We start from the raw sequence: 21,245 nt of genomic DNA, 5'->3' as shown, positions 1-21,245 counted from the left end.
CTAATCTCATCAGATTGTAATAAAGAGGCGTTGTTGGATTTGTTGGATAAAACCATGTATTTAAAAAGACAAACACATTTCAAAAATACAAAAATAAATCTACACATTCAGACTTCACTGTTAAAATACAGTGCAAAAAAAATGTGCAAAGTGACAACAAAGCTGTACAGAGTGTCTGAGAGCAGATATACAGTGACGGTTTCTCAGGCCGTCATTTCTGATTTGTCCTCCAGTTTGGGAGGCTCGATCTCCATGGCCATCAGATAACCTGAGGAAGAAGAACAAGATCATAAAACACACTGTTTTCAATCAACTTGCCTTTTTCTAAAACCCTAAATTGATATGAAAGCATCTCTCACACTCAGTGTAGTCAGTCTCGGGTCGGGTGGCGATGAAGATCCAGGCCAGACCCACTAGCAGAGCCACCACCAGATTAACTGTCACCCACGGGTGGAGAATCTGGTGCTCTGACCCCGGAGGCCTGGAGAGGAAATACGAATCATCGGGTGTCATAATGAGACAGAAACATACTGTAAACATAATGTGATTCCAGTGAACTCACCATAACGTTGTGTTGAACGCCGGGTAGAGGTTGATTCGATCGCTGGTCATCTGCTGGCTGAGAGAGAGGACCAACGCTGAGAAATACACTGGATAGAAGCAGAAGAGAGAACAAATAAGAGTGTCAACTGAGAGAAAAGGTTGTTTGAGGGGGGGATTTTTGTGTTTGTGTGTGTGTGGACTCACAGAACGAGGCGAGAGCAACGGGGTCCAGCGTGATGAACTCCCGCAGAGCCAACGAGCCTTTGGCCAGGTTCACTCTGACAACACAAGAGTTTACGTTGGTGTTTGCTTCATATCAGCAGCTCACTTCACAAGTATAAGAAGTTTGAATGCTGGAAAGCTTTACTAAGAGAAGTTCAACAGTGTTTTTTATATACAAATGGATTATTTTGCCTTTAAACTTTCTTGAAACTCTGTGTGAAATGTATTTCCCTATAAAAAGATAATGAAACCACCAGTTAATTAGGGTTGAGGTGAACTAGTTGCGTCATCTCCGACTGCGCAGGCGCTGTCTTACCTGTCGAAAGCGGCCACCGTGCTGATGGCCAGCAGCATGTAGAGCAGAGACTGGGACGGGTAAGCCAGACTGTTGTACTGCTCCAGCAGGTTGGACAGAGAGGTGAGGTGCTGCCCGGCTAACACGTACACCACCACTATGTTCCACACGGCGTAGCCCGCCAGGAAGCCGTGACAATACAGACCGAACACCCTGAAGCGGACACACGAGAGAGGAGACACGTTAAACTAAAGGGACTGAACAACAAAATACACAACAAACAAACTGTTGACACGTTTCTTTCACCTGAAGCCTTCGTGCACCCTGAGAGAAACGTCTCTGGTGGTCCACAGCGGCTGTATGTGCTGGAAGTCCGCCAGGTTTTCCATCTGGTCGCTGGTCTTCCTCCAGTCTGAGCGCTCCGCGGCCTGGAAACGCTCTATATGAGAACACACACACACACACACACACACGGTATATAGTATATATAAAAGGCAGTGACACAATCAGATCATTCAGTGTAATCTTCTAAATTACCGTCATTTTTCATTACTCACTGTTCCTCTCTACGAAAACCTTCCCGACCGGCTGACTCTGGCCCTGCGGCGCCGAGAACAAGGAGTGCTGGGGGATAGGAGGCGGGGTGTCGGTGATGATGTCATCCTCTTCTATGTCCAGCTCATCAGGAAGCTGCGATTCGACGACTTTCGACTTCCTGAGATGATGAGAAATAAAGACGGTAGGTTATTGTCGTATTTTTCTCCCATTAATTCCAACTGTCTTTACTGTTTCAACTCTGTTATAAACAACCTGCACATAAAATACCTCAAATATTCACAAATATATAAAGAAGAAAAACATAAATACACTAATTTAATCCAACATGCACACAAAAAGAAATAAAACAAACTGAAACCAGGTGTTGTGCATAAAAAAAGTTGTTTTTTTCAGTGTGTTAGTGATTCTTACTTCTTCTTTTTGGTTTTTTTGACTACTTCCTCTCCGTCGGTGGTCTGATCGGGTGTGTCTCCGTTCACCAGGTCGGCTTGGTCGTCTTCAAGATCTGAAACCCCAGAAACACAATCACAGATCTTCAGCTGAGGAGCCGACCTCCTCCACACAGTCAAACTGTTCCCTTAACGTATTTTTCATCGTTTGATGAAACTACAGTATTTGAAGGTTAGTCTCACCTATAGTGGCACTTTTCTTTTTCCTCCTCCTCCTCTGCGGTGGAGCGTCGTTCGTGCTTTCGAAGGTGAGTTGCTCCCCTACCTCAGATACCCTCCTGCTGCCCAGACCTCCCATCTCCATCCCCTGATCTACACAGGACAGATGAAACAAACAAATCTGATGTGAGTATTAAAGTTTACTCTGAATGGAGGGAAGAGGATGTACACCTGCCAGCATCATTCTCATCTTTCTTGGATTCGAAAGCAACATTTCAATGTGGTTTTTTTTTTCATTTATCATGAGAAAGTTGAAGATTTTTTTCTAGAAAAGCACATAAACGTGACACAACTTTCAACCTGAAAAGCGATTCTTGACCTTGAAGTAGTTTAAACTGAAGTCTTTGATGAGAAAATACAGCCAGCGAGACTTTCACCAGCACAGCAGCCCTGTTTCATCTTCAATCATGTTACAGATTTTTAGATTTTATGAGACGGACAGGCAGAGTTTTTACGATTAACTGGACAGAATATGAATGTTTTGATTTCAATTTTGCAACAGAAACTAATGATGAACCTTCACTTTTATGATTTGAAGTCATCATCCTTCATCTAAATATATTCTCAACACATCTACAGTAACGTCTGACAGAAAAACAAACCCAAACTATCTTAGTAAGTACTGAGAGATCAACGGGGTTAAAGGGCAGGTTGTGAGTCTTCATCCCTTTAAACTCTGCTTAATGAAAGGTTTAATGAGGCAAAAAGAAAGGCTGTCAGTGTAAAGACATTTACTTTAGATGCTGCAAGGATGTGGACGTGTGTGTGTGTGTGTGTGTGTGTGTGTGTGTGTGTGTGTTATGTACCGTCCATATCGTCGACTCCATTTGCCTCTTTCCTCACCCTCTTCTTCTTGTGTTTTGGTACCAGTACGTCTCCTACACGAGATGAAAAGTGAAAGAAAAGGTTTAATCAAATCAAGAGCTTCCGTCTTAATTTAAGAGAAATACATAATTAACAAATCCTGACTCACCAGCTGTGTCTTGACTTCATGTGTCAGTACATGCCACAAAGGAAAGAGGGAAAGTTTAGTTTGTTTGTTGAGCGTAAACACTGTAGATACAGACAACACAGACACGTTAACCTACCTCGGCATTGTGGGAAGTGCTCGTTGCCCTCGCTGAAGAAACAGAAAGGGAGAAAAAGGTTTGTTTTCTACGTGTATTTATGTTCAAGAAAACGTTTTCACAGCATTCATGAGTCAACAACACCCAACCAGATTTATTTTAATTCCTACTTTTATGATCTAATGAACAATATTTGTTCTCTGTGAAGGAAAAACGGTCAAAAAGTTGATTTTATTTGAAAAACAAGACGCATAAAAGAAGCTCTGTGCAAAATCTCACCAGTTTACCTTCTGACTATCATGCTGAGAGCCACAAAAACAACCAATCAAAGGTGACAATGAACTGAAACACATAAATAAATCTCTGCTTGGAGTCTTCTTTTCAAATTAGATCAACACTACAAGAAAACAACTCACCTTCTCTTACACAGTGACAGATGAACTCTAACTAACATTAACTTGTAACATAAGACAGCTGAGAGGAAACCTTACCGTCGTCTTTCTGGCCATCCCACCCAAGAATGAAGTAAGAGTACAGTGAAGCTACATGTAACATCCTGGCTGACGCCTTTAAATCCGCAGCTAAATCTGTGATCATACATCTGCCAGGAGCAGGGATTACTCAGGGCAGAGGTCAAACACACTTAAACCTTTTCAGACTCTTGGAGCAGCAGCACTGTGTGTGTGTTTGTGTGTGTGTGTGTGTGTGTGTTTGTGTTGGTGTGTTTGTGTTTGTGTTGGTGTGTGTGGGTGAGTGAAGTGTTAAGTGCGTCTGTAGGATCTGCTGTTATAGAAGCTCGCTGGTCTAATCTTTCTGACGGTTTCATTGGCAGATAATCAAGAAGTGAAAAGTTTCTTTTCTTCAGGAGAGACAAGATTTTACTCAGATATCACCGTCTTGGTATCCAGCTGCTTAATTTTCCTCAGATGCTGCATTTTTATCAATCAGACTTTCAGTGGAATCATGTTATGATTATATTGTGTTATCAATTTATAAAATATTGTTGTCCAAATCCTATTTTCCTTGCAAAATGGAATCAAAAACTAATAAATTGAGTTAGTAAAGTTTTCTGTTTTACTCATTTATGGATAAAAGTGACACTTCAAATCAATTCAACTCCTTTATTTGTGACATTTGCCTTGACTTTGCTTTATTTTATGTAAATCCACAAATCTTCAAGGTGAGTAATTTTGCCTGTCAGGTTCCATTAACTCTTGTATGGATGTATATGTTATATTTGTGTGTTGTGATTGGCTTTATTGTGTATTTTACAGCTGCAACACATTACTTATACAGTTCAGCCTACAGCTGAGAACCCAAATATATTCACTTCATACTGATATAACAGAGAGAAAAGAAGCAAAATTGTCACATTTGAGAAGCTGAAGTCAGATCATGTTTGGTATTTTGCTAAACTGACTGATCAGTTAACAGATTATTTGTTATTTATTATAGCACCAGTGTATTTTATTTTGTTGTGAATGTTCAAAGTTTACCAGCCACTCAATAGATGACCATTGTGGTTTTTGGCAGGTGAGTGAAACCAGCCAGTCGTATATTTTACCAGCGTTTGGCAGGTGATTGGTTCTACTTTTGGGTCCTTCCTGTCTGGAATCCAAACTGTGCTCAAAAGATTAGCTGAGGAACAGATTAATTAATCAATCAAAAAAAGTTTAGAGAATCTATTTATTCTCTTTGTCACTTAACCTCTTAAACCCAGGATTAAGAGATTAATAATTAAATCTGAAGAGAAATTACAGCTGCGGAAATGTGAATTTCCTCACTTTCCCTGGTTTCCAATCAGGACAACATATTGATATTATACCTATATCCTGATAAGAGACTAGATATCGTCTTAGATTTTGCATATCATGATATTGCATAAGTGTTTCTTTTCCTGGTTTAAAGGCTGAATTACAGTTGAATGATGTAATTATCTGAACTTACCAGACTATTCTAGTTGCTCTATTATTAGTCTTTACCCACTTAGTCATCATATTCACATTATTGATGATTATAAAAACCCGATTGTGTAAATATTTTGTGAAAGCACCAATATTCATCCCTACAATATTGATATATTATTAATTTTGAGGTATTTGGTCAAAAATAGCGTAATATTTGATATATTACGATCACATTGTCCAGTCATAGTATCACATACTTTATACTTTAAATACATTTGATGGCTGTTGATCAGATTAAGTATGGTATATAAAGGAGCCAGTTAACTTGTAGTGGGCGGGTGTTTGTTATTTTGCCATTTATACAAAGTGAAAACATAATGAACACATTTCCCAATAGGAAAAATAACTGTTAGTTGCAGCTCCAGATGCAAAGTTTCCCTTCAGGACAGTGCAGGTTTAAATGAGTATATAGATAATAGTAACTAACTACTATGTCATAGCAGAGTGCTTTAATAACTTTAGGTTATAAACACTTGTATTTGGTTGACTGACCTGTGGAAGAGGCGGCAGCTCCCTGGGTCGCATTTTCTGTAAAGGCAACATATAGTTTATAAGCAATATTTATAAGTAACTTTAATACATGTGACGCTAAATTAAATGGATATATAGTATGTTATTATCACAGACAAGCCTGAAGCCTTTAACTAGCAGTTAGCTAACAACAGTTTGCGTTATTTTACACCAAAATATTAGTAAAAACCAAAAATATCGTTAGTTAAACTAGCTACCGTTAGTTAGGTTTAACGTTACGCTAACAGTCGTTACTTGTGGACATCAATGTGTTACCTTCGAGCCTCCCGTTTCCATACTCCGAAATTTCACCTTTGAATATTAATCCAGTTAAATCATGCTTAAATAAACTGTATATTTCAATGACTACAAACTTTTAAAAGTGAGAAAACGACACGTTTACTTTGATTGCTCGAGCTGTTTTTTTGCTTTATTTACGCTGTGCAAGCAGAGAGCAGCTACCCGTTATGCCCCGCCCTACTCTGTCTCTGATTGGCTAGTACTCGTTGCCTTCGTTGTTGGATTGGTTAGATTTAGGCATGAGGAGTGAGATTATTGGTTAGACTAAGACGGTAAGCCAATCAAAGGCAGAGTAGGGCGGGTCCGGATGTATTTACTGGTGACCATCCACATAGCAAGCAAGTAGAGGCAGAATGTGTTCAATTATTTACCAGGCTGATGACATTAAAATGGATTGAACAGGTTAGTTGCAGCTAAATATCAATATGTAGTGATTCTATCTCGGCCCTCGCAAGCATTAAGACATTTACAGCCAGAAGTGACCAGGATCTGCTTTGTTTATCAACTAAGAATAATTAGACAAGGTAAAAATGTCACATTCATGTGGGTCCCAGCACATCCAGGTATCCCAGGAAACAAGAGAGCAAACAAATTGGCAAAAGAAGCAGCTGTTGAAATCAATATTAAGTCATCAAAATCAGAGGGAAAGGGCATTGTGTGGGAAAATACCAGTAAAGACAGCAGTGGGATCAGGAGATAAGGGGGAGACATTTACAATTCAAAATAGAGTAGGCAGTGTAAGAAACAGAAAAGGAGGTGAGCATCCAACCGGTCTTTGTGAACAGGTACCAGAAACTGTAGAACATGTTATCATCATCTACAATAAACATATATCAGGAAGGAAGGACATGCTGGAGGAAATAGAAAGATAAGGGATGACAAGAACAGAGTTAAAGAGCATACTGGAGTGTGGTTCTAGTAGACAGGGCAGAAGATGCTCGGAGAACAGGGCTGATAGGAAAAGTGTAACAATCAGGGACACTGGAGGAGTTAATTGACTCCAGAAGATGGCAGTAATGCAACAATATGGATGCCAAGTGCCGTTAAGCATCAAAGAAGAAGTAGAGGCAAGGATCCAAAATATGGGATAAGATTTGTTTCAAAGGCAAGACTGACAAAATAACTACACACAAGACATCTGATTATAATATTTTCTATTTTTCTTTCACTCATCAGGATTTTTCTGTGGTGAATTACAATCAGTAAAAGAAAGTTCCATTTTGCCTTTGGGGTCATTTTTGGGATGTTTCACATTATTTTTCTTCACTTTCCATTCATTTTTTGTATGATTCTCTGTAGATGTTGTTCAATTATTATGAAACAAATCTGATTTCATACAAAACACTTGAAAAAAAGGCCAATTGACTAAATGATTGAAATATTTACTGTCAGAAATCATTTTTTATTATTGTCACAAACTGGTACAAATATTAAAATGTCATTGTTTTTGTTGTTACAGTTTTGTTACAGTTTATATTCACCTTCATCAAATTATTTGAATGAAATAAGGACACAAAGTGTAAAGTTTGTGACATCTCGCCGAACACAGTTTTATGTTAATCATCACAATTTTTTGGCATGCAATGACACACTTTTAGGCTACAGCAAAACACAAATAAATGACAGAAATGCAGAATGAAAAAACCAAACAGATCATAATTTCTAGAGTGTAAACATAAATCGGAAAAAGATCGCAATCTTAATTCCAAATCTCTGTACAAGAGTGGGGAGCAGGGCAGAAAATGAAGCTGTTTTGCTCAAATTAAAGAAGCAGGAAACTATCTTTTTCCTCCCTATAACAATTCAAACACTCAGAGATGAAGGTTTGAGGCAGTACGCCGAGAAATCTGACATCCTGTAGTTCCACAAGTAGATGGTTCTCCTTGGTTGCAGAGTTACTATAGCTGTCGTAAACCGGTTAGTTTTACTACTGTACTAGCTTTAAGAAAATATAGTTTACTCTAGTAGTTAGTTCTCATTTCTAAAGAAATACATTCTGACACAGTTTCAGGGATTTCTCCGGGCCTGAGTCCATCTCCATCTTATCTTTGGGGATTTGAAGCGACTTAAGAATCAGATCAAGCACATCAGAAACAGCAAGATCAAAATATTTAGAGTTTTTTCATGCCCTACTCCCCCTCAAACATGCAGTATTAGACATAAACCAAATTGATTTCATCTGTGAAACTGTGTGTTTGGAGTAACATGTTTTACAGTGGGGTTTGTCCCAAATTGCTGCCATGGTAACAGGGGTCTCATCGCTTCACTTCACCCCTCGTATTTCCTTCTGTCCTCTCTTACGACTCGGCGGTGGGTCGTATCCAGCTGGCGGGGACCCACTGCGGCTCGTCCTGCGCCTTCCTCACCGCCGTCAGCAGCTGGACGCAGGAGTCCTGCAGCTCGTCGTTGATGATCACATGGTCGAAGAACTGCCAGTAGTGGGACTCGATCTTCCGAGCTGCTTCCTCCATCTCCTGGAAGTCCTCGTCCTGTTGGAGGAAACGTATCAGAACTGATTCTAGCTTCAACTGGACTACACGCAGTTTCTCATCATTTCTGTGTCATTTATTTGGAGCTTTCTGCTCGCTCTCGAGAAAATAAACCAAATTCAGACGTCAAAATGATTATTCTCTGCTGCAGGTTTCAGTGTAAATTTGGGACTTAAAATCAGGGCTAATTGCTAAAAAGTTTGAGTCACATGACTTTATAATTTAATTAGGTTTTAGGAAATCGTGTCAAGAGAAAAACACTGACATGCTTATCAAATTAGTGCAAATTTACCGGTACTTTCTGTGCTCTTTTAAACAATTACATGTTAAAATAACTAAAGAAAACTTAAGTAAATGGGATTTCCTTCAGGTTTGCCTTTACAACATTTAACAACTTGAAATCAAGACAAAAGAAAACTCAGCATAAAGGTGAGGGTGGTTCTTACTTTGAACGGTCGGTTGACGTAGTAGTTGGTGGTGATGTACGAGTCCTGTCTCGTCTCCTTGAGGCGCTCCATTGGCGGCGGTTTCACATAGATGACGTAGGCCCTCAGTTCATGAGTCCTCACTGCCTGAATGGCCTAAACGGAGCAATAAATTCAAGTCAAATTAAAGCTTATTTCTATTTTACAAACGTATGGAGGCAAAAATAAGAAACGCTGTTTGTGAAATTTCTAAGAGGTAATTTTGATTCTTGATTGCGGTTTGAAAACCTGAATTTCAACCTTTAGTGTTGGACTTACATTTGGTTCGATGTCAATGACGCAGATCTTTCCGCTGTTTAAAACTCCCTTCACAGACTCGATGCTGGTGCCGTACAGATTCCCTTTGTACTCTCCGTACTCCAGAAAGCTGTTGGACATCATCGGTTTATTACATGCATTAGTCCTTTAAATTTGACCAGGACACAGACTCATCCTCCCACATTTAATATGAATCAGAAGCATTTCAGGAGCATTTTTAATTTCATGTTTTTAAAAAAAGGCTTTTGCTGTTCTTTTAAGTGTTTTCATGCGTTTGTAAAATAAAATCTTGCAATATGAAACCCACAAAGGTCAATATTGTGTTTAGATTTGACAAAGAATATCACTGAAGTGTGTCAGTGTCACCACTACGTTCATTCATCATTCATGGATTCACATCAGAATCAGTCGTACCTGTTGTTATACACCATGTTGTCAAAGATTTCACGGCTGGTGAAGTTATATTCTCTGCCAGACTCCTCGTATCCTTTGGGTGCTCTCGTGGTGTCTGGTGACGGAAAAGAGAAACACATTATTCACAGAGTAAAATAACATACAATATGTTAGTTTTCCTCTTTGAGTCAGACAAGCAAAAAATAATCATATCATCATAAATTAACCCAAAAAAACCCAAAATCAGAGATTTTAGAATGAAAAAAAAGAACATAAATAAGAGAAACTTTGGTCATTTAGTTGATTGTAAACTTGGATGACAGTGATTGGTACATACGAGGTATCGCTCCCTGGAAGATGTTGGGATTCATTTCAATCAAGCGCCTCCGAAGTTCATTCACGCCCACGCCAGACGGACCTGAGAGAGACAGAAACATTTTATTAACTCTTTATCATTGTAAATGAGGATTTATTAATGCAGAAATGCTTCTTTCATTCACTGTGTTCCACAAAATACACAAATACTGAGCTGGCTGAACATTTCCTACAACACATCCAACTGTTTGCACTTGAAAAACATTTACGAGAAGTTCAGAAGCAGACAGTTTATACACCTAAGAGGACGATGAGGCGTTGCGGGTCCTGCGGGTGGCGCTGGTAGCGCACCACCTCCTCGTAGGGGCTGTTGAGGGCGCTGTTGCAGCTGCTGGGACAGCGGGTGTGGCAGGATGGCTGGGTGGTGCTGTGACACCGCCGACGACACAGACGCATGCTGCGCCTGAAGCCCACTGAGGAGAAAATAATACACACTCACTGGAACTATATAAAAACATAACTGATACTAATTAGCATACTTTAGCATACTAATAACACTACTGAATAATAAGATTGAAAAAATGATCTTTTCCCTCTTTAAATTTCTCATCTCAGTGACTTTTAATATGCAGATCAGAGCGTTTGAAGACTCACCTAAGTAGATTCCCTCAATGTTGCTGCTGAAGTCATCCTCGTCTGAGATGCAAATTGAGGAGAAGATGAGTGAAAAATTAAACAAAGAAATAAATACAGACAAAATGCACAAATCGCATTGAAAAATAATCCAAATCACAGTAACAACAGCAGCAGCCTCTAAATTATTCACAAGCAGCTGCAGTTTTCTTCATCAGGAGAGAAGAAATCAACATGCAAAATCCAGAATCACAATATTTTTGACTCAGTACCACAATATCAATAATGTGATGATATTTTGGGCCGACATTTCCATATAACAGTCACTGAAAACTGGGAAAAGAAAATAAATGAGTGTGTCTATTGAGAGGACCAAATTTAAATAAAGTTTGTTGAGAGGATTTAATTCTGTTGCTGGAAAAATAAATAATGCTGACAAACAAAAAGTCCTATTTTGACAGGAAATGTCTGAATAAATCAAGTCAAATTAAAAGGGCACTTCTACATTCACTACTGCACTTTCATAACATGTGGGGAACTAAATCAATGCAGAAGAAGCAGAGATATCCCAACTTTTAGTCTCTAGTATGAGTCAAACTCCCAAAACACTGGATCCTACAATTCCCATAATGCAACACACCTCAAATAAAACACAGACTTGTAGTCTCCACCTTCATCTGACTTAACTTGCACATGTAAACCAGCAATCTGTTATTTTCTGAATTATTTAACAATTTATTTATATATGCATTCATTTATTAATTTTATAACGAGTCATCTTTGGTCCTCCATACATTTAAAGTACAAAGTTCTGACTTGTAGACTCTGGTTGTGGTTTTCTCACCTTCTCTGAGCTCGTCTGACATTTCCCATCAGAAAGCAGAAAGGTTTGGAAAAGACACAAAAACAAATGGTTTAGATGAAGGAAACGAGGCAGAGCGACACTATTTATGTATTTTGCAGCACAAAATTTCACAAGAGTTCCTGTTACGAATCAAAACAGATGAACTCAACAAAGACTTACCTACCAGATTCAAATGCCTCCTCATCTGACAGAGAGAAAAACACACATAATGGGAGTTAATCAGAAGCAGGTATTTACAGAGCAGCAAACATACAGTGAAGTGAAGTTTTACCTGCTTCGACACATTTCTCATCGATGGCCATCATGTCTTCCTCTGCGGGTAAAAAATAGAAATAAAAAAGGAGTTTTGAATCACGACAAAGCAGTAAATATTCTCACATCTGAAGCTAAAACTAAACCTAAACTGTAAACCATCTGAGGTGAAATGTGAGTACTTCTTACCTTCCTCTACTGTGCTCACTTTAGTGAGCGTGCGATGAAACACAATTACAGGTATTTATGAAAACACATTTGTCATTCAGAGGCTGTCAATGCTGAAGAAATAATGATTTAAAGACATTTGAGTGAACTCACAGGTCTGTATGCAGGCATGTGGCTGATAAGGCTGCGACCACCAGAACTCCCTCTGCTTCCTGCAACAACACGCAGATTCACACTCAGATATAACAAGTTCTTCACATCAGCTCTGAGGTCATAATACCTTCAAGAAGCTTATTTCCTAAAAAACCAGCGCTCATAATTTATTCTCTCACCACAAATTCAGTTTTATTGGATTTACTGAATATCTGACAATCCTCCTAACTACAGCAGAATCACATGTTCAGCAAGTAAATTTAGCAAAATGATTCTTACATTAAATGTTTTTAAAAAAAGAAAACCATCATAGCAATATGCTTAACTTACATTTAGCAACATAGTCTTTCAATATTCCTTACAAATCTTCAACTTGGTGAAAAAAATGTGCAAAAATTAGGAGGAGGGTTGGTTATCAAACTTCAATATTTTTTTGGTACCGACCAAAATGTCAATGTCTGTCAAAAACTGATCACTAGAATCAAATATCTGATCAGATTCATATTCCTCCTCATTTAAATAATCAATTTGCCAATTTTAGACTTTTTTCAGGCAAAGCCTTTGTATGGCTGTTTATGTTTAGATCATTTAACATTTGATTACATTAATGTTTGTTTTGTTAAATGAAAAAAGGTTTTTGTAGAAAAAGACATGAGCTTTTCTCAAAGTAAAGTATTGTTTTGGTATCGGTACTAATAACCAGGTATCATATCAGCTCTAATATTCTAAATGACACCCAGCAGAAAACATGATTCACGTATGACAGGACGTCACACAACCAATCACATCACATCTTTGCTATAATGTTCTTCTTAAACATCAGCAACATGTTAAACCTGCCAGAAACACACAGGCCAGTGTGTGTGTGGGCTCTGCTTTCAGAGAACTTGTTGGTATTAATTAAAACAAAAGTTGGTAAAAGTTTTCATACTGGGCAGCTACTGGTAATAATTTAATCCCATATAAAAGGCTAAACAGTAAACTCTGCTCACCGTTTGAGCAGGTTGGTGGACGGGATGAGGCCGGCGCAGGCCGTGTTGCTGGGAAGTTTCTTGGCCTGCCACCACAGAGCGTCAGTCTGGTCTACGATCTCCAGGATGTCGCCCTTTCTGAAGCTCATCCCGGCGTCGGCGCAGGGGATTGTGGGATCCTGCTGAGGGCTGTAGTCGGCCATGGCGCGCACATACAGCTGACAGACGACAGGTTAGTTTATAAAGATGCAACATAAGTGATTTTATGTGTGAAAGTGTCAAAGTTCAGCAGGAAGAGGAGATGACTCACCATCGTCTGGTTGTGGACCGGCCTCTCTGTGATGGGAACGACCTTGAACATGATGGTGCCTTGCGACCTGGCTTGCTGATTGGATGTGAAGACACACAAGCGTCAGAAGATTATATGTGCTCTAAAGTATTATTCAAAGTAAAACACGAACCTGGTGAGACTCTAACAGGCTGTTCTGCTTCCTACCTCCCCAACATCGCGTGATGCTTTCAATCTTTTTCATATTTTAATATTTTTTTTAATCTGTTGTAATCTGTTGAATCGTGACATTGTAAGTCATGATTCTTGGCATTTCTACTTTACCAAATAGGACACAACAGAACAATTTGGCACTTTAGTACAAAGATAGGAGAGAGGTAAAATTATATATATAACAGTTCAACCTTTATGAGGTTTAGTTTATTTGGAGCTTTCAACCACATCTCATAGTCTTCATAAGTGAAAGGACTTTGCTCAGTTGTCATGGAAGCTGACAACCCCAAAATTTAACATAATACACTATAAGACCAATAAGTAATCAATAATATGACGGACATGAAGGTGTATGGAATAAAACAACCGGTGACCTACCACGACTTGGATAACCTGCTCCGGTTCCATCCCGTCCACAGGAAAACCATTAACCTCCATGATCCTGTCCCCCGCATGGAGCAGACCTACACACACACACACACACACACACACACACACACACACACACACACACACACACACACACACACACACACACACACAGATATATCCAGATTACATATAATATAACATAATCTAAATTAGGTTAGAAAGTAGACATAACATCAACAATGTGCATAAACAACAGGAAACAGTAAAAATTGAGCATGGAAGTTCATTTTTTACCTTTATGTATGTATGCAAGTTCTACATTGGATGAGAGCCACTTATATTTGCTGAATGAAGACTGTGAGATGCAGTTGAAAGCTCTGAAAGCTTGTAAACTGTCCTTTAATCTTAGGTTAAGTCCAGATTTTCTATGTTTTTAAAGAGGTTGCAAATACTCAGTCGTTACCTTGTGCTATCACTAACACATCATCACTCAAATAAATAAATTCCACCTTCTAGTAGGCGACACGAGGCCACGATTTGCATTCAATCTGTAAACATTATCCTTGAGAGTAAAGACTCACCGCTTCGATCAGCCAGGCCTCCATGAATCACCCGAGCAACAAAAATCTCCCCTGTGATGTCGTTTCTCTTAATAGTCGCTCCCTAGAACGGAAAAGATAAAAAACAAAGAATTAATAAAGCTGCTGGCGTGCAGAAGTCACACTGAACGACATAAATGGAGACAAATAATACTGATGGATCTTACAGGAAGGACAGGATGGAAACACTTTGGGCTGAAATGGAAGAAAAACTTTAAAACGGAACCAAAGCTTCAAATGAATACTGATGAAGATCCTGAGATGAACTTTGGAGAGACGAATGAAATGGAGCTTCTCCTGAACGAACACAACACGATGGAGGGAAACGACATGAAACGCAATGAAAGGAACAAAATAAAATGTCAACTAACACTGTGCACATTTGCAGCTCAGCCGCTCTGCAGAGTCGGCTTGAAATGACCCAAGAAGTCCACTTTTTGGACGCTCATCAGCTTCTCTCATGTCGCCTTCTTCCTCTTCTTCTTCCTCTGGTTCGAGCCGCCTCCTTTCACAGCGTGGGCGTCCTCCTTGGGCTCGTCTAACAGGCCGTTGTTTAAAGGATGCTTGGACGCCTGGAGCTCGGCGTTGAAGTGCTTCTTTTGAGGCGAAGGAGTTTTCTTGTTCTTCAGGGTCGTCCTGGGTGACTCGCGGCAAGACACGGACAGACAGCTGGTCCCCTGGGAGGTGGAGGGAGCATCCAGGCAGCTGCTGAGGGAGCTGGAGGAGGAGCTGGAGGAAGGAAGTGAGGGGAAGGAACATCTGGATTGGTGCGTCAGGGACGGACGTTGCCCTCGACTCTTTGGAGTTTGGCTTTTCTTGGGTGTGCCGTCCTGCTCGGCGTCTGCGGGTTTTGCTGTAGCAGCTGGGACGTTTGTCTCAGTCCTGCTGGTGGCGAGGAGCATCTGCAGCCGGTCCACCACCTGGCTGAGCAGGACCAACGCCTGCGAGTTGTCCTGCACCGTCTCAGACATGCGCTCGGTAGCTGCTGCCATCTTCTCCCCGAGCAGCTTGATGTCCTTGGTGTTGCTCTCCATGGAGGTGGCGGCCAGCTGCACCGTGGTCCTCAACTCGTCCAGACTCTCCTGCTTGGCGAGCTCCACAGGGGGCACGTGGGGCATCTCCAACACATGTCGAGGCTGCATGGGGCTGGGGGGAGCCGTGCGGATGCGCAGGCTTTGGTTTCGAAGCCTAGGAGGCAGGCTTGGCTGGGATGTGTTTGGGGTGTGGATGGGAAGTGGAGACGGGGCGTCAGCGGACTCTCCTGCTTCATCCTCGTCTCCGCTGTTGATCTCTTTGATGATGATGTTTCCAACAAGAAAACAGAGATTATTAATCCATGAGAAATTATGAGTTAAAGTGATGAATGATGGAGGAAGAGGGCGCCATGACGGATGATGACAAACCAACACATCTTTTCTTACCGATCAGAGCGGAGCTGTAGACTGAAGGCGCAGAGCGGTTCAGACTTTGCTCCCAGAGCAGGTTGGTGTAAACTCTACACTGACTCATCGGCTTGCTACAGCACATCTGACAGTTACTCATCGGTTTATATCGAGGCGGAGGGTATGGCCGAGCTGCCGGGTGACACGGCGGTTCACTTGGCGGGTAGCTGCCTCTCCGCACGCTACACCATGATGAATTCTTGACATCCACGCTGTGGTTCCCAGCAGCAGCAGCGGCGGCGGCCTGGAGGCCAAACGCACCGCCTCGGTGAAGCTGCTGCAAGGTGAGATGCCTCAGGGTGTCCCAGTGACTGCGGATCCCCCCTCTGGAGCTTTTTGCACAGGGAGGGGAGGCGCTGGGCAGCGGCAGCCCGACTCTCTGGTGGCTGCGAAGCTGCGAGACAACAGAGTCACTCAAAGGTAGAGGAAATAAGAGACAGGCTGCTTCATTAATAATAATGATTTACTTTCCTTTAAAAGTTAGATAGTGCTGCGATATGATGAAGGGAAGAAAGTTTATTAATGATTTTATGTCAAACGTCTCCTCTTCCAGCTGTTTATTAATCATCTGTAGCATCAACAGACAATTACACAAATGAAAGATTATAAATTCAAACATCTGGTGTCTGCTGGGTGCAGTCAGCTGTTTGATTTATATTATCCAAAAAAAAAAGGCTACATATTAAAATATCCATGAGCATCTGCTTCCACAGTACTGGAATAGGAACAGCAGCATCAAAGAAATGCTCCCAGTAACGGTTTCAAACCAGAACTTTCTTCACTGAATCATTCGGTTTCTTTACAGCTCAGAGAGGCTGATCGGATGAGTTTCTCTGATCCCAGAAAACCTGTTTTTGTGAGGAGGGATTAAAAAACAAAATTCATACATAAGAAGGGGGTGATCCCATCAAAATGTGACCTCATTTTCAGGTCAGGTAGTCTGAACGGCACAACAATAAACCCCGAACCAAACTTCACTGACTGATAACTACATTTATAAAACGCTTTGATTCTGAGTGAGTGAGGAGGTTTCAGCGGTGCAGCTCACCAGAGGCTGTTTGTTCTTGACCAGGCAGACGATGCGGGTGGCCTCCTCATCGTCCGGCACGTCCTCCGGCATCGGCGGCAACACCGGCTCATAGTCCTTCTGGGCCACCGTATCATGAGCTGAGAGGAGAGCCTGGATAACACGCAGATCAGACCGTCATACTAGTGTTTGAAAACACACCAAAACCACTAAAATATTTCTATTATCTAACCTGAAAACTTCATCACGTGGTTTCTTACCTGCAGGTGAGGTTGTCGCAGGAGCCGATAGAGCTCCTTGGCCTCTGCGGAGCAGCCTGGCAACGCTCTGATGTCTATCGCCAGCTGCACAGAGAGGAAAGAGAACACATATCTACAGTTAAAAAAGTGAAGACTTGTACAAAATGAATGAACGTTATTATTATAAGAGTGTAAACCTGAAATGAGAGTCCTGAAGCGTAGTCCAGAGCCGGCGCTGGGGAGTTTCTCAGGTACCTTTGGAGACACTCATAAACCTGAAAACAAGGTCATCAAATAATTAAAACCTGACATATTACACATTAAGTTAAGTTGCCTATTTCCCTTTTTCACAAGCCTGAATTTTTCTACATTGCCTACAATCTTAAAACACAATTTTAGCTGTTTATAAAACATCTTGATAGTGAACGTTCGGTCAGATATCAACAGCAGGAAGTGATAATTGATGTCGACGTATTAGACGAGTTTATTCTGACCTTCAGCAACGACTGCAGCCAGGACGCGTTCAGCAGACTGTGGAGAATCTCTGCTCCATCAATATCCTGATTTACTGACTGTCTCACTTCCTCAATCACATCTGTCAGGATCTGACGCAGGCCTGCAGCGCACACACACACACACACACACACACACACACACACACACACACACACACACACACACACACACACACACACACACACACAGAGAAGAATGGATTATCAGCCTGTATCCAGAAGGCTGAAGCAGTATGTTACTGTAATAAATAGTGATAAAAATCTGTTTCCTCTCACTCACCGTGCTCTCCGAGTTCACAGTGGGGGTTTAACACCTGAGCCTCCACCGCCTGCCTCATGGTCACTGGACCCCCGACCTTTGACCCCGACCACCTGCTGACTGCTTACCGAGACCGGCAATAACCTGGAAAAGTGGAGGAAACACAATAAACTGTCCTGATTACATTTTTTTTTCAGATTTTTGTGTATTTTGCTCAACAGAAATAGAAAATGTCGCACTGCAATTAAGCCTTCTTATTTTTGATACAACCTTTCATATTTTAATTACATTTTCATCTTGTGATTCTGTATAATATGTTGCTACTGAAATAAAAACTCATCTACTGAAATATTGATGTGTTTTCATATTTTTGCACATTTTTTATTCATAAGAGAAAAAAAATCCTTAAAGCTGCTCTGAAATGTTTAATAGACCTCACATGTCAATGAGATCCACTGAAAACAAAGTAATATTTATATTCTCATATATTCTATATGTCGCCTGAACTGATGTTTTGTTTTCTGTAGTTTCTTAAGTTGCTTATTGACAACTTCTTTGTTTTATTTTGTTAACTTTTGTCTCCAATGTTTGTTGCAGTTGCTGAGATGTTTCTACATTTCATCATCAAAATCAATTTGAATGCATTTCTGTTTTGTTTTGTTTTTAATCTGCTCGTCTGCTGAGTTTCTGGACATTCCTCTTATTTGAAGTTTTCTTTGAAATCACTACTTTGTCCTTCCAGTCTGTACTTCTGTGCTTTGCCACCACACAGAGAAATACTGAGTGTGTGTGGGCAAAGCCGGATTCACTTGTTAGAAAAACCCAGAGACAAACATGTGATATTGGGGCTCTACTGTCGCTGTGGAAAGAACTGCTCTCCAAACAGGAATTTTTCATCCTACAGGAGCTTAATTCAGTCCTCAGTTCCTCCTGTCAAAACTCAGGTTTAGTTCCTCAAAAGGTTCTTGGTCCACTGGGAAAGTTCTCCTAATTGTGTGTGAATCCTGTCAGCTGTAGGTTTCTAATACATTGAGCGCACAAAGCAAATTACACATCACATCTTCATTATTTAAAGATCAGCCAGTACTTCTGTGCTGGAATACTACTGACTAACTTATATGTCCCATGTGAGCACAATATACACAACATTAGCTAATAATAAATAACCTGCTTTAGTTGATATTGTGCTTCAATGGGGCAAAATTCCCTAAAAAATGTGCAAAAGTCAAATAATCAAAATAAACAACATGCAGCGAGACTTTTGGGGGGCTTCACTTTGCCTGGTTAGTAATCCGGCCTTCAGCGTATAGTGGGATCAGGTAGGAGTGTAGTAACAACTCCATCAGTGTGAACCAGATCAGAGGTTAATGGCACACTTCATGGCAGCCCGTAAAAGCAGCAGTGATGTAAATATAGAGATGAGCAGACTGTAATCTCCGGCTGGTTAACCATGACGGAGGGAAATAAAACACCAGTATGAACAAAAAAAAACCAAAAAACTGTCCTATTGTGAAGAAATGGTTCGTGTGTGACGTCCGGTTGACAACAAGGACACCGTGACGACCCAAGAAAGGGGTTAATCTCTTCCTCTGTAAACAAACAGGTGAATAAACTAAGTTCTGACAGGTTTTACCGCCAATATATCTCTGATCATGACTGCAAATAAACTGTCACACCCTGATGGGAAGGTGCCAATCATGCGAGATGACATACGTGATGAACTCAAGCAAAGATAATCTTTAAAAAGGTGATTGTATGTAATAAATGTAAGACTCTGTAGTTAAAGAGGAGGAAGAGGATGATCCCTGTGGCCTTCCTCCAAGCCCTCTTCGCTCAAATCTTCTTCTTGAAGCAATTGAATGCATCTTACCTCTGGGAGATGCCACAAGCCTTTATCTTCCAGATCCTGCAGGTTTCTAGCACAGATACAGGTGCAGAAAAGTGTGTATATGGTGGGAAAATGTTCCCCGGGAGACTGGACGGAGTGTTACGCTTTCATCAGCTACGATATGAGAGAGAGAGAGAGAGAGAGAGAGAGGGAGCTGTAATCTCTCCCGATCCCATTTAATCCTGGGCAAGTGAGCCGCCTGCCTCTGGCCACCCTCACCGGCTGGCTGGTTCCTGCGGAGCTGCCAAATCTTCTTAACTCTTTCAGCTTTCAGCGGCACGCAGGAGGAGCTGTGGGAGGAGAGGGAGGTGACTCTGCAGACTGAGAGAGAGAGGGAGAGAATTTACCGCAGGTGTCGTCGCTTCTTCAAAAAGGACAAAGAGAACGGCTTAAAGATGAGCGTTTTGTACTCAAAGTTCAGAGAAAGAGTCAGAGTTAAGGGGGAGGAAAAAAAAAGTGATTAGTGTGTGTTTAATTAGACAGAAAAAGCAAAAGGGGACAGCGGGAGCAGTAAAGGTTGAAAAAAAAGGCTTTAGAAAGTAATTAAAAGATCCGCCACAACAGCTGGAGTTAAGGATGAGTGGACATGATGCTCAAATAAAAGATCTTTGGTCTACTTATTCAGCACAAGCCCAAAAATCTGTCAGGAACAAGATAATCTCCTCTAATTCTCAAGGAAACTCTCCTCCTTCCGTCTGAAAACAAAGTCCTAAGACATGTTATTGTGCCCAAAACACTGAGATTATCTCGTTTACGCTAAACAAAAACAGCTTAAGGCTCTGAACACACAGGGTTGGTGTCTGTAGGTTAATTCTCACCCTCCCTCCGATCTCAAAAAGAACAACACAGAGAGGATTTATCGGCTCTGATGAGTGAAGGACTCCTCTTGACCAGTTAGAAGAAACATCTGCAATTAAAAGTGAAAAATGCTTCTTATTTTCCCTCAAGATGCTTCAGACTTTACATTTTCCAATATATTGTCTATTTTAGCTGCTGTGGGTGAAGAAATGTGGTTGTTTTTGTGCCTCTTCTGCATTAATTTATCATTTATCTTCTCAGAAAATATTAACTTTGTGAAGTTACAGCAGAAATAACACTAAAACAATGAAAGAAAAGATTATTATTCTATTTTTTTAAACTTCATAACCTCTCCAAGTCTGCACAGTACAACTATATCCATCATAAATTAACCTCTAGATTCTTTTTTTTTATTTGTTTGATCGTTAAATCTAAAAAATATTGAAAAAAACACCCATCACAACTTCCAAAAGTCCAAGGTGTCATCTTCAA

General features: G+C 40.7%; 2 protein-coding genes across 2 annotated transcripts; both read right to left on the bottom strand.

Moving 5' to 3' along the window:
* Window positions 1–38: 38 nt before the first annotated feature.
* Window positions 39–6,310, bottom strand: LOC137177365 (transmembrane protein 237B-like). The gene is made up of 14 exons (XM_067583612.1): window positions 6,107–6,310; window positions 5,813–5,848; window positions 3,375–3,406; window positions 3,260–3,273; window positions 3,093–3,164; window positions 2,251–2,379; window positions 2,030–2,123; window positions 1,618–1,775; window positions 1,367–1,499; window positions 1,082–1,273; window positions 748–821; window positions 563–650; window positions 360–481; window positions 39–268 (listed from the first exon to the last, which is right to left on the bottom strand). The coding sequence occupies exons 1-14, from the start codon at window positions 6,125–6,127 to the stop codon at window positions 204–206; spliced, it is 1,230 nt and encodes a 409-aa protein (XP_067439713.1). The 5' UTR covers window positions 6,128–6,310; the 3' UTR covers window positions 39–203.
* Window positions 6,311–7,503: 1,193 nt separating this feature from the next.
* Window positions 7,504–21,072, bottom strand: LOC137177366 (MAGUK p55 subfamily member 4-like). The gene is made up of 22 exons (XM_067583613.1): window positions 19,938–21,072; window positions 18,089–18,211; window positions 17,788–17,909; window positions 17,491–17,568; window positions 17,315–17,398; window positions 17,076–17,207; window positions 14,568–14,649; window positions 13,993–14,078; window positions 13,423–13,497; window positions 13,134–13,330; window positions 12,142–12,200; window positions 12,010–12,027; window positions 11,840–11,881; window positions 11,732–11,752; window positions 11,548–11,562; window positions 10,725–10,766; window positions 10,370–10,543; window positions 10,093–10,173; window positions 9,777–9,870; window positions 9,363–9,471; window positions 9,066–9,200; window positions 7,504–8,619 (listed from the first exon to the last, which is right to left on the bottom strand). Exons 2-22 carry the CDS (start codon window positions 18,144–18,146, stop codon window positions 8,428–8,430), a joined length of 1,896 nt encoding a protein of 631 aa, XP_067439714.1. The 5' UTR covers window positions 18,147–18,211; window positions 19,938–21,072; the 3' UTR covers window positions 7,504–8,427.
* Between the last annotated feature and the right edge of the window lie 173 nt (window positions 21,073–21,245).

Source organism: Thunnus thynnus, chromosome 24, assembly GCF_963924715.1.
Source record: "Thunnus thynnus chromosome 24, fThuThy2.1, whole genome shotgun sequence".
Taxonomy (NCBI): domain Eukaryota; kingdom Metazoa; phylum Chordata; class Actinopteri; order Scombriformes; family Scombridae; genus Thunnus; species Thunnus thynnus.
The sequence above is the reverse complement of the archived record's forward strand: the minus strand, read 5'-3'. Positions and strand labels throughout refer to the sequence as shown.